Source organism: Fusarium verticillioides, chromosome 5 (assembly GCF_000149555.1).
Source record: "Fusarium verticillioides 7600 chromosome 5, whole genome shotgun sequence".
Taxonomy (NCBI): domain Eukaryota; kingdom Fungi; phylum Ascomycota; class Sordariomycetes; order Hypocreales; family Nectriaceae; genus Fusarium; species Fusarium verticillioides.
In genome coordinates, this window is record NC_031679.1 from 1,190,242 (window position 1) to 1,202,103 (window position 11,862).

Here is an 11,862-nt window from a genome sequence, read left to right on the forward strand (position 1 = left end):
AGCTGGGTTACTCGATGGGGCTCATTCTTGATGCGAGGGGCCGGCATCCCGTTGACCTTTGGGTGACGGTCTTTTCCTTTTTTACACTCTAAACTTCGCTGGAAGTACCCCTCTTTGGAAGAGACCTGAAGTTGGATGAGATGGGTTGAAGTTTTTATGATGATGACCAAACATAGAGTCAAGCACCGAGTCAGAAAATCTGACGTTGTGGACCACCAAATTATGTCAACTGAAAAACTTCAAACTTCTCGTTTAGGTAACGCATGTTGATGCCAAGATAGATAGTAGCTGCAACTTTGACTGTTGACGTGTCGATGTGATATTGAACTTGGTCCAGGTTGCGAGACGCCTTCTGTTCAACGTAGCCCGCCTACCATGCTTTTTCATGGATGATTTGCAAAGAAATCTACTCGAAAATCTTGCATTCTCCTTCCGTATCTTCGACTGAACAAGGTATTGAAGCTGGTATAACGGGCGGAGAGAGATTTTATGATCTTCTGGTCTACGTCTTTAGCCTTCGACCCAGTCTTCAGGCGTCATATATTCATTAAAGGTGCCTACCGATGAAGCACTCCAGATACTATCCCGATTCCCTCTAGCTCTGACCATCCTTCTATACAACCCCGATATCTAAGGATAGGTTACTGCCGGCCTATATGTTATAATTCTATTTGTCCAACTTTGTCTAATCTGCCACATTCTATCTCACTTGTTTTAGGGTGTGAACTTGCCAAGAGCGCCTTCTTTGCCTCCATCAAACAAGTCGTGCAAGTTATCGAGCTCCTGGAAGTGCTTTGCGTACTCCATACCCTTACGTCGCTGCGCCTCAACACGTCGCCAATTCCATTCTCCAGGGACATCCAAGTCCACATCTGAGACATCAGCAGAAAGATCACCGAGTTGCTGTTCACCAGATGTCCAACCTCCGGGTCGCTCAGGTAGCAGACCAGAAGCGCCGCCGAGCATGATAGCTGGGTTCACAGTAAAGCGACCCAGCTTGAAAACGTACTTGCTTATGGCCGTAGCATAGATCTTCTTCTCCCATCCACCGGTAGCATCTTGAGGGCCTCGCGCAGAAACTTTGTTGAACGTGGGGTCAAGCCATGATGTTGGCTTAGCAGCTCCTTTGGGAATGTAATGTGTCACGATGTATAACCACTTGCGGTCCCAGCATAGAATGCGACTCCACATCTCGAAGCTTTTATACGCAGGGATCTCGCGCTTGAAGCTGCACTCGACAGCGCCAAGTATGATGCTCATCTGGCCCTTGATGGGCTGATCGGTCTTGGGGTCTAGGACAATCTTGGTCTTGCTGTTTTGGGCGAGTGTGACGTAGGATGCGCGGCAGAGATATGTAACAAGGTGAGATCGTGAGACGTCGAGATCGGCAAAATAGGTCGAATTGGACTTGTGGAAGTTGTAGTCAATCTCGAGAAGAGGCGCGTGGGTGGTAGAGATCATGGGTTTGAAGAGGGCTTCGGGTCCAAGATTAGGCGATTTGCGCCAGAAGGTATGGTAGAAGATCACATAGAAGACTCGGTACTATAGAGTGTCAGGGTGTTATAAAGGCCAGGAGAGACCATTGAGACTTACAGTCCAAGCAAAGGGCATGCTCTTCCAGTTGAACACAACAAACAGTAGCAACAGGATTCGCGACGTGCGGCCAGGTCCTGTAAGGAAAGCCTTGACCAGAGGACCCCAATTGACCCGATAGGCAGCATATCCAGCAGAACCTAGAGCGAGAGGCATAATGACAGGCACCACATGGGAAAGCCCAAACATTTTCTTACTAGCGCCGGCCATGGTGAGTTGATTGTGGTGTTTGCGACAACCCTCAGGGACTGGAAGAATGGGATTCACCCGGTATTTATCTCAACCGAACGCGGTTAATTAAAAGTGTAACAGGACTTGCCAATCAAGGAAGCTTGTGACGAACGCCGAGGATGCCGTAGGTATTAGTGAGTGTACAAGGCCCTAAAGTTAGTTGCCCCCTTGAAAAGTTCAAAGCTCTATTGTGATATGCCACTATCGATTAGGAATTGAAGGAGCCGAGGCACGGGAGTTTGGTGGGAACGCGACTCGGCCGAGTTGTGTAAGCGATGAAAATGTCGGGAAAGTCAAGCACAAGTAGATTATCCTACAAGAGAACGGGAGCGTTATAGCATTATACTGGCTTCCTTGCGGCATTGCAATATGACGCCGTGAGCATTCAGCATGCAAGATACTGCAAGATATAGAACATGACAGCGACTTTATCCATACCATACATCACACGTCAGCTTACCGCATAGTAAGAAGCAGGATTACTATCAGAAGCACTCGTCTCGAATAGCATCACAACAGGCACCTCTACAATTAAACTGACAAAAAGATGAAGTTGCTTGAATTGCAAAAAGAGGATATGTAGTGGAATCTAACCACCTGCAATGGACGAACAGGGAATCGAACCCTGGACCACTCCCAGATTATTCGGTCGAATTATGCTAAGGGAGTATTATACCACTAAACCATTCGCCCGATTATTTGGTATTAACTCAATCGAAAATTTGAGTCTATGAGGCTGGGAAGCGCGCGTCAAATGCTAAGATGGGTATGAACAACATCGATATTGCAAGATCACCCAATTCAAAGTTGGTTTGTCCACTGATTCTGATCATCATGTTTGAAGTTTATACTCTTCTTTACTCTAAACTTTTAACTGCTTATAGCGACTTCTCAACCTCATCAACTGCATCAATCACCCCCTTCCACTTCGCCCACTCAGCATCACCACCAGGAATACCACCCACGAGCGGCAACCTCGTACCGTCTGTATCCCCAAAGCCTCTCAGTCTGCTAATAGCATCCTTGATACCCACAGTACCAAACTTGACCACAAGCTCCTCCATTGAGCTAACCTTGAACTGCAGCAGTCTTCGCTCCTGGATCTCAGCATCTGTAGGCTGGGTCTTGGACGACAGCTCGAAGAGTCGCACCAGTGACTTGGGGAAGAATCCCGCTGAGCCATCAATGGCGCCGGCAAAGCCAACTGAGATAACAGGTAGGAGCTGTTGTCCGAGGCCTGTGAAACAGTGGAAGTGGGTGTGATCGATGGATGGGTTGGAAGCAACCTGCGCGGCTACCGAGACATCTCCATGAGAGAGCTTGCAGCCGACAATGTTAGGGTGCTTTGCAAGTATGGCATATGTTGAAGGTGCAACTTTGACGTTGTTCGAGACTCCGGGGTAATGGTAGCTGAGCAATCTGGTTAGTCCGGCCGGGGTTTTGGTATAATTGGGCCGAGACGACTTACATCATGACAGGAATGGGACTTTGGTCAGCAACGGCAGTAAACCATTGGATAATACCCTCTTGTGTAACTGCACCGGCATTGTACCCAGGAACGAGGCACAATCCCCATTGGGAACCCGACTTTTGAGCATCCTTGAGTTGTTCAACAGTCTCTTCGACGCTGTTTGTTGCTGTGCCCGCAATGATGGGATAATCCTTGAAACCCTCCTTCTCAAGACCAGCCTTGATACCACTGAGAATGGCGTGGCGATCTCTAGGGTGAATATGAACAGCTTCTCCTGTGCTACCGAGGACTACTAGGCCCTTGATTCCATTCTTGGCCAGGAAGACTGAATGAGCGACCTGTGTTTCAATATCGATGGGTGGGGTAATAGCGTTGTAGTTGGCAGTCTTCTTGGAAGCGAAGAACGTGGGAACGGGCACGTAGATACCCTTGGGTGGAGGAGCAGACATTTTTGGTGGCAGTGAATTCTATGTCACAAATGAATTGAGAAGAACAGAGGAATTATCAACTCGAGAGGGGTTCGCTGAGGACATTGTTTATTACAAGCACGCATTTGCCGTCATGCAACCCAACCCTCGGTTCTTCGGGGTAAGTTACAGCGAAACTATAGTCTTGAAGTTGGGGAAAGGCAACGGTTCGGCCTATCGAGACAGAAATATGGTAACACCCGCCGAGATCGGTGGAAACCTTCCCCCCCAATGTGGAAACAGTGGAAAGCAACGGGATAGTTTCCGGCTCGGTCGATAGAATCATGAAGTGGTTGTGAGTTTGTTGTGTGTTTGCTTTAGCCAATGGTTGTACATCGAAAGGAAGCCTACTTACATATACTGGTTTCTGAACATCCCAGCAAACAGACCTCAAAGTGTTTATGAATCAGATCGGACTCCCGATATCTTGTTTGAATATTAGTTTTCGGCTGCTACTATTTAGGTAACTACGGGTACTCTGAACATTATAGCATGCCCAATGGTCCCAGATGCTAAAGCGGAACTTACCTATAGCCACACGAGATATTCGGTCGATATTCCTTCTTCAGAGGACGGAATACCAGCATTGCAAGAAACTGGTAATTGAAGAAGGATTTTCAAATCTATTCTGATCAAATATATATCTTTTGATGAAATCTAGTCCTACTTACCAAACAACCGCGTTGCAGTCCCATAGTCTAGGTAGTTCAAGATATCACATAAACAATATATCTAGCTCGCCTGCCATTTTCGTAAATCGAATTAAATTGTATATCTAAACTTCCCTTTTATTGCGTTATTTTCATTGAATCGTTCTCACATACTCCATGCCTGGGCGTGACCCTCTATCCTTGGTCTTCAGAAGTTTGCCAGCCATACATAATTCCTTTTACGTGATACACATGTCTATGCAATCCCAGCCACGATTCTAGTCGGGCGGTCATTTTGATTCCCTTCATGGTATTTGTTCTCACGATTTCATACTCATGAGCGGATGACATGGGTACCCTCAGCGGGTTCAAGCACCATCCATTGGCACGGTAGATCCTTCTTCTCGTTGTGTTCTCGCAGCTTAGCGATGATCTTGGCGGCGATAGCCTCGAAGTTGTGTGTGGCAAGAGCCAGAATGGTAGGACCGGCGCCAGATAGACAGACACCGAGGAAGCCTTCGTCAGTCTTTGGGGACATTGTCTCGACGATCTCGGTCAGACCGGGGATGAGAGTCTGGCGGTAGGGTTGGTGAATCTTGTCTTGCATGGCAAGATGGATGAGCTCGGGATCGGGAGGGGACTGGCCCAGGGCGACGGGCAGAAGGGCAATTCTCTGCAGGTTGAAGACCTAAGGCCGTGGATTAGCTTCATCATAACCAGAATCTCGGGGTTTGGCATACCACATCGGGACGAGTGTAGTTCGCAGGTAGCACTCCTCGTGCAGCATGTGTAGCAACCTGGAAATCGGGGATGATAGCAACAGCCTTGATCTCCTTGGCCCATGGGAACTTGATATGGTGACCAATTCCGTTGGGAGGGTTCGGCGGCTTCTTGCCAGTGTCCTCCCCTCCCGCCGGCGCAGGTAGAACTTCGCTAAGCGGAATTTCGGTTCGGGCAACGTCTTCGGGAGTCAAGGGCTTGAGATATGTTCCGACGAAACCTCCGTAGAGGGCAGCTCCGACATTGTCAGGATGTCTCTCTGGAATTGAAGTTAGCGTGTAACCGAGTCGATCGGAGGGTTGATTTTACCAATCATGAGACAGTAGTCGAATAGTCGGTCATTGTCGAGGTGCTTTAATCCTCCAACTTCCTTGCCCAGAGCAACACCAGCAACAACAGCGGCACCTGAGCTACCAAGGCCACGACCTAGAGGAATAGGGTTCTTGACATGCACGTGGGTCTCAACAGGGAACGCCCTCTGGTCGTTGCAGCGCAGGACATAGAGCGCTACACGTGTGATAAGGTTGACCTGGGGGTCAAGGCTAATCTCATCCTCGCCCTCTCCTTCGTAGGTGATCTTGCAGTTGAGTGGGTGCTCGGACTTTGTCTTTGACCGATCAATGGTTACGTGAAGCTCAAGGTAGACGGACAGAGCAAGGCCAATGACATCAAAGCCGGGGCCGATGTTTGCGCTGGAGCTGGGGGTCTTGATGATGAATGATTCCATGACTGCTGCTGCTTTTGCTTGCTTACTGTGGTGTATGCCGAAGTTCGGAACTGGAGCTTGTTACTTGGAGGAAAGTTTTGAGACAAGATACCCAGCGAGGAGAGGAGGGTTAAACGGCGCGAAGCAAAAGCAAATCGGGGTTAGTACAACTCCAACACCTTTTTCCTGACTTCTCACGGCAGAGGAATTCGAATTGCAGATTCAAGAATGAAATGTCACATCAGAGGAAGTCTGGCCGATAGTGGAATTTGTCTATTACTGTGACTGACATGATGGTCAAAATCTCCCCGATGACGGAGCTCTCCACCACATGAGCAAAAAAACATGCGGTTTGGACGCCCTAGGTCTTGTTACTGAAAATTTGCTTCAAATATCAGCAGAGTGAATGGCATTTGGCGGGGTAAAATACTCTGGCTCTTCAGTCCAGAACTGTTGCGGCGGGGTTCTCTACCCATCTATTGGTCGATAAGAGAGTTAGTTTACTGAAGGGATTCAGTATGATTGCTAAATATGGACATTGAATGATCCGAGCTGCGCTGGGATCCAACGTCGGAGTGGTTTGCTTCGGGCTATCGGGTTATATGTCTGATGGTGGTAATCTTATCTGAGCCATTATGCATAAGGAATATGTATGTTTGTTGCCATGACGGAGTTTTTCGATGCGAGAAGAGCCACTGTTTTAATCCTTGGCTTCCTTTGTGAGGCTCAGTTTGATCCTCTATATCTGACGTTAACGGATACGATGTTGCACCGTTGTCTCTGCCCAACGCATTGTTTGTGACCTGTATGTTTGTGGGACTCAGCTTGATTAGTAGAGATACAAGTTTCTTGAAGATTGTAGAAATCCGTCACCTGTGTATGCATTGCTTGGCTTTAGTAAGTCCGCTGCTGTGCAAACCGGCACACCCAGTCTAAGTCAAATTGACGATTCCATCTCTAGGCGATTTGTTTCTCATGATCCGACATTCTAACTAAAGTGATATGCACTATTAGTAAATGGGGTCAACTGTCTCATGGAGCTATTCAATAAATGACACATTCCCGGCCTTTAGCATTTCGATGGTGTTTTCGGTGAACAAGCAAGTGACCAACCGGCTATGCCGACAGCCCACTAAGGTACTCAGAGGCTTCCAGAACATCCAAGCTCCATATCCCAAAATAGCACAGAACCTTGATTAGCATCTCACCACCATGATGTCAATGCCAATAGTGCATCACGGGTCCTCACGTCGGATTCACTTTCCGGGTACGAGCAGGACAGGACCAGATAGATCCTGGATTCCGTCCCGTAACTGCACCAGTACCGGAAATTCCGGCACTTGAGCAAAGAATGGATCCTTGAGGTCTTTTTGTCCAGCAAGATCGCTGAGCCCATGACGTTCAAATTCTCGTGTTCTCTCGATGCTCCGTGGGATCATCCATGTTGCTAAAACTCCCATTTGCGGAGTTTTTATCATCGATCCACAACCCGATGTTCTTGGCCTGGTGTTTTTGCTGTTTTCACGATGCAATACAACGTCAATAGCTCAGACCACACTGTCAATTAATTCCTCTTTGGGCTTCCAGTTATTGACGGTTTCTTTGATGCGTCGACAACGCAGGGAGGAATACGAGCAAGACTAGTCTGAGATAGACAGGCAGGACCCTTGAGATCAGTCATGCTTATTGAAAAGACGTGACTAGTCGTGAATAGACAATGCAGCAGCTATTCGGCGGTGAGGTCATGGGGTCACCGGCTCGGCACGTTGATCGGACGAGGTGAATCCTAATCCGTGACACTAATTATTCAACATTGAAGCTTCAACAGTAATAAAGTATTACCAAATTAAGGCCAAAGATATGACCGGCCATTCCGCAACCAGGTCATCATGATAGCCTCAGTGTACTGTAGCCTTACTATGATATTACAGATCTTAGTGAGCCTGAGCCTCTTCGACGCGCTGGAGCTACGTTACGTCGTGCTGTTCACAGGACGACACTAGCTTCAAGCTGAGCTCAAGAATACGAGATATTCCTCACCAAAAACAACCTAACGTTACCCCACAATGCCCCAAACTGGGGACCATGACCAGCAGAAATCAACCCCTACACCCCTGTACGACGGGAAATATTCTGGGCCTGTCTATAGTCAACTCAACTGTAATGCGAGCAACCTTTCCGCGCCCACGCCATGTCCTACCTTTAGGCTCTATGTTAGGTTCTGTATCCGCCCCTCGAAATAGCATACGGCGTGGCCTAGCCTTGCTCTGGCATCCGTTGCTAAAGCCAATTTTGGCAGCGATGGCACCGGGAGACGGTCGATACGAATGGAGCTTGGGTAGCTTGGGTATATTCTCGGCCGGGATGTGATAGTCCATCTGCCATTCAATGCCAGCTATGACGCTATATGGAGACAATCTAGGCTTGTCCAGCCTCCAGCCTTCCCGGTGGTGTTCTCGATTTGGCTGTGGAGAGGCTGATCACCCGAGGGCCGTGATGGGTAACGTTAGATGCATGGCTCGTTCGTTCGATTTCTTAGAGATCGTTGTGAGAACTCAAGTATAAGAAGAGCCCTCAGTCTCGTCCAGATTCCTATTCTTCTCTTGTATCATCACTCTCAACAACAACAATCAACCACTCTCACCCTCTTCGAGCTTCCAGCCAAACACTCTTCAACACCACCACCACCACCACCACCACTACTTTCCTCTTCACTTACACACAAGCAACCCAACAACAACCGTCAATATGAAGCTGTCCGGTGTCCTCTCTGCTCTTGCTCTTACCTCCGCCGTCTCGGCCACCACTGGTGAGTCTATCCACACTATTCTCTGATGCATCTTGACTCACTGACAATTCTTTCAGTCTCCTACGACACTGGCTACGATGACAAGTCTCGCCCCATGACCGCTGTCTCTTGCTCTGATGGCAAGAACGGTCTCATCACCAAGTATGGCTGGAAGACTCAGGGCAACGTCCCTACAAAGTACGTCGGTGGTGTCAACATCATCGAGGGCTGGAACTCTGCCAACTGTGGTGGCTGCTACCGCCTCGAGTACAAGGGCAAGAAGATCAACGTCCTTGCTATCGACCACGCTGCCTCTGGCTTCAACATTGGCCTTGATGCTATGAACGCCCTCACAAACGGCCAGGCTGTCAAGCTCGGCCGCATCAACGCCCAGGTCTACCACGCCAAGCCTTCCGACTGCGGTCTCAAGAACTAAACGGCGCAACTCTACGATTTTATGAGATGCATATGAAGCTTTCTGGATAGCGGACATTCTTATTCTTTCCCTCCTTAGAACTATGGGTTTAATACTTGGCATTGGTTGGCGTTTAGACTGCGATCTTACACATAATCTACCTAGATACTACACTACACATGAATGAACATAGAGCTTAATTGCTTCCACTTTAATTTTATTCTTTGCAATGCTATGAGGTGAAGTGACTGAATGATAATTCGAGACCCTAACCATGTAGTCATGCGGTTTGCTCCTTTTGGTCAGACTTCCTGGAGATAATACAGCTTGAAGAACCCGATTGACAAGCCGTTACTCCCATCAAAAAGTAGCACGTTAAGTTAGCCGTCCTACAATAGCTCATTTTGTACATGTGAGATCGTTATCGTCCAACCCCCCTTCTGTTTCGGCAGCCTTTCTGTTTCGTTCCAACTGAGCCTGACATCGACTTTTATTCCCACTCCCTAAGCGAGGGAGGGGTCTCAGCACCCTCAGACGAGGAAGGCGAGGAAGACGATGATTCGTCGTGGTCGTCCCAGTTGTGTGATGAAATTTCATTGATATCAGATGGAGGGTCAGATAGAGGAGATGATGGAGTGTCGGTCGAAAAAGACGATGGAGGCTCAGATAAAGGAGATGAGGCACCCGTCGGTGGGCTCCTCATGTTGGTCGAGTTTGTGTTTGACGGCTCTTCGTTACTGAGACTGTTGCCATTTGTGATATTGACATAGTCGGATGTTGGCATTCGGTTGGATGTGATCGGCTCTAGGAGTTTAGGATCTGCAGCAAGTTCGTTGAAATGGATTCCACCTTCTTCCTGTTCTTCAAAAAAAGTTAGTACATAAGTACTAATAGATCCGCAAGAGTTAAGGGGTATCGTGAAGATCGAGAACAGTCAGGAAAAAGACAGGTGAGTTGAGTGGCACTTTCTCTGAGGACTTCTGACTCTCCAGTACTGAGAACCTCTTCTTTATTTTCACAGGGAGAGGAGGAGTACATACCGCTTGGTGAGTTTCCAATCCATAAAGCGCACTCGAGAATTTCGACGCGAGCCACGAATTCCTCATACCCGAGGCCTTGTTCTAGTCCGCCACGAGGTATCCGAATTTGTTCTGGAGCCTTCAGGACAATCGTGACTTCTTTTCCACCGGCGACTGACTCGATAAAGTCTATGAAGTCGTCTATCAACCCTCTCTCACCCTTGAACACGACACATTTCTGTTCGGGGCAGTATCCTATGAAATTCTCCGCAAAGGTGTCTGATACCTTGGTGATGTGCAGGTCGACGGCTGCTTCAGTCTCAGGGCAGCGCGAAATCAAGGCAACAACCTCGGATGATGGAAGCAGATATGTTGACGAGGGACGGGGTGCGTCTTCGCGAAAATCTGAGGATATGAGATATGATTTGTAGGCCGGCTCGAGGATGGCAGCTCTTTTTCCCCTAAAATCAGAGAGATCCCCTGCCAGCATGACATCCAAGCTGTCCTCAAAAATCGCACCCATTTTGAATTATGGTAAAGCAATGGGTATGCTAGGGAAGAGAGGGATCGTGCAGGTAGTCATTTATAAGAAGCCCGGGCATTGGTTGCAGAGTTTGAGGCAGCAAAGAGTGACACTGCCATGTACCTGTCAAGGGCTGTCCGGCAATCAAAGGAAGGCAAGGAGAGAAAACAATAAACAGAACAAACGGAAGGAGCAGATTCTCTGAGAATCATTAAATTCCCTTGCGTGCCTTATCATAAACATCCTTCATCTTGTAAAGAATATCCTAAGTTTTGCAAAAATCATCAAGTGTATGTGTAATGGCGTTGAGTTATCTCTATTTTCCTGCATGACAAGTTGCTGGGGGCCAGGACAGAGACAAGATCAAGAAAGAGTCTCTTATCCTAGGTAGGCATCTATTTTGCAAATCAGGTAACTCACCTCTCCATGCAACTATCTACATCTAATGTCAATTTGTACATACTATAGATAGGTAGACTCGTTTGTATCGGACACGGACCGCACAAGAACACAACATTGATGTCCCCATGCGCTGTGGCTCATACATCAAGGACTCGATTTGACGAAAAGGGGTAAAACGAAGCAATCATATAGTATCAGACTCTTTCTTATGTTTCATGTGAGTTCTTAAATGATTACCATTGAGTATATATTATCCACCCTATCATAGGAAATACAATGTCCCTTTCATGCATATATTCCAAAGACAAAGCATTGTCAGAATAATTCGAAGTGACAAGTCAAGGTAAAAGAAAGGCGGATACTTGCAATAAACAAGCTTCAAAAGGCGCCTTTCGTTGCACAGTCTGCTGTTTGTATTCTGGTAGCCGTAGGGAACGGAGGGCATAGACAATTCCTTGTAGTCACTGACAAACACTCGATACGTCCGACTAATGTTAGCATCCGTTTGGATCCTTGCATGGATATAAAATAGCAGCATATGCACATTATTAATGGTTTATATGTGTTTTACAAGACTCTAATCAGTCTTTTCATAGGCTAGCTCAGCTCACAAGTTGCATTCTAGCGTCTGTTAGGTAGTTACAACTTACAAGTACAGACTTACAGAATTCTTGATATGCAGCCTCGATCTGCAGACACCCAATCAGATTAGCATTGTTCCCGGGATGTCCAAGCGAATCCGAGTTGATTGCACTGTATCCGAAGTTATTGGTGACGTGACGTGGGGTAATCCTAAGTTAGTCCGTCATCAGGTCGT

At 47.5% G+C, this 11,862-nt stretch overlaps 5 protein-coding genes and 1 non-coding gene across 7 annotated transcripts; 1 reads left to right on the forward strand and 5 right to left on the reverse strand.

Annotated features, from left to right (window-relative positions):
• Positions 1-421: 421 nt before the first annotated feature.
• On the reverse strand, positions 422-2,037 carry FVEG_03008 (hypothetical protein). Its single transcript, XM_018890572.1, has 2 exons — positions 1,594-2,037; positions 422-1,542 (listed from the first exon to the last, which is right to left on the reverse strand). The coding sequence occupies exons 1-2, from the start codon at positions 1,801-1,803 to the stop codon at positions 715-717; spliced, it is 1,038 nt and encodes a 345-aa protein (XP_018746910.1). The 5' UTR covers positions 1,804-2,037; the 3' UTR covers positions 422-714.
• A 390-nt stretch (positions 2,038-2,427) lies between these two features.
• On the reverse strand, positions 2,428-2,517 carry FVEG_15165. Its single transcript has one exon. It is a non-coding gene; the product is annotated as a tRNA-Ala (tRNA).
• A 120-nt stretch (positions 2,518-2,637) lies between these two features.
• On the reverse strand, positions 2,638-4,088 carry FVEG_03007 (hypothetical protein). The gene is made up of 2 exons (XM_018890571.1): positions 3,293-4,088; positions 2,638-3,234 (listed from the first exon to the last, which is right to left on the reverse strand). The coding sequence occupies exons 1-2, from the start codon at positions 3,742-3,744 to the stop codon at positions 2,703-2,705; spliced, it is 984 nt and encodes a 327-aa protein (XP_018746909.1). The 5' UTR covers positions 3,745-4,088; the 3' UTR covers positions 2,638-2,702.
• A 292-nt stretch (positions 4,089-4,380) lies between these two features.
• FVEG_03006 (homoserine kinase) lies at positions 4,381-7,287 on the reverse strand. Of its 2 annotated transcripts, XM_018890570.1 has the most exons (4): positions 6,329-7,287; positions 5,502-6,283; positions 5,153-5,451; positions 4,388-5,100 (listed from the first exon to the last, which is right to left on the reverse strand). In XM_018890570.1, the coding sequence occupies exons 2-4, from the start codon at positions 5,917-5,919 to the stop codon at positions 4,747-4,749; spliced, it is 1,071 nt and encodes a 356-aa protein (XP_018746908.1). In that variant the 5' UTR covers positions 5,920-6,283; positions 6,329-7,287; the 3' UTR covers positions 4,388-4,746. The 2 variants fall into 2 exon arrangements, with proteins under 2 accessions (XP_018746907.1, XP_018746908.1); XM_018890569.1 differs by having other exon boundaries at positions 4,381-5,100; positions 5,502-7,287.
• FVEG_03005 (hypothetical protein) lies at positions 7,207-9,966 on the forward strand. Its single transcript, XM_018890568.1, has 2 exons — positions 7,207-8,707; positions 8,764-9,966. The coding sequence occupies exons 1-2, from the start codon at positions 8,647-8,649 to the stop codon at positions 9,120-9,122; spliced, it is 420 nt and encodes a 139-aa protein (XP_018746906.1). The 5' UTR covers positions 7,207-8,646; the 3' UTR covers positions 9,123-9,966.
• FVEG_03004 (hypothetical protein) lies at positions 9,592-10,643 on the reverse strand (the record flags this gene model as incomplete). Its single annotated transcript, XM_018890567.1, has 2 exons — positions 9,592-9,962; positions 10,142-10,643. The coding sequence occupies 2 exons, from the start codon at positions 10,641-10,643 to the stop codon at positions 9,592-9,594; spliced, it is 873 nt and encodes a 290-aa protein (XP_018746905.1).
• Between the last annotated feature and the right edge of the window lie 1,219 nt (positions 10,644-11,862).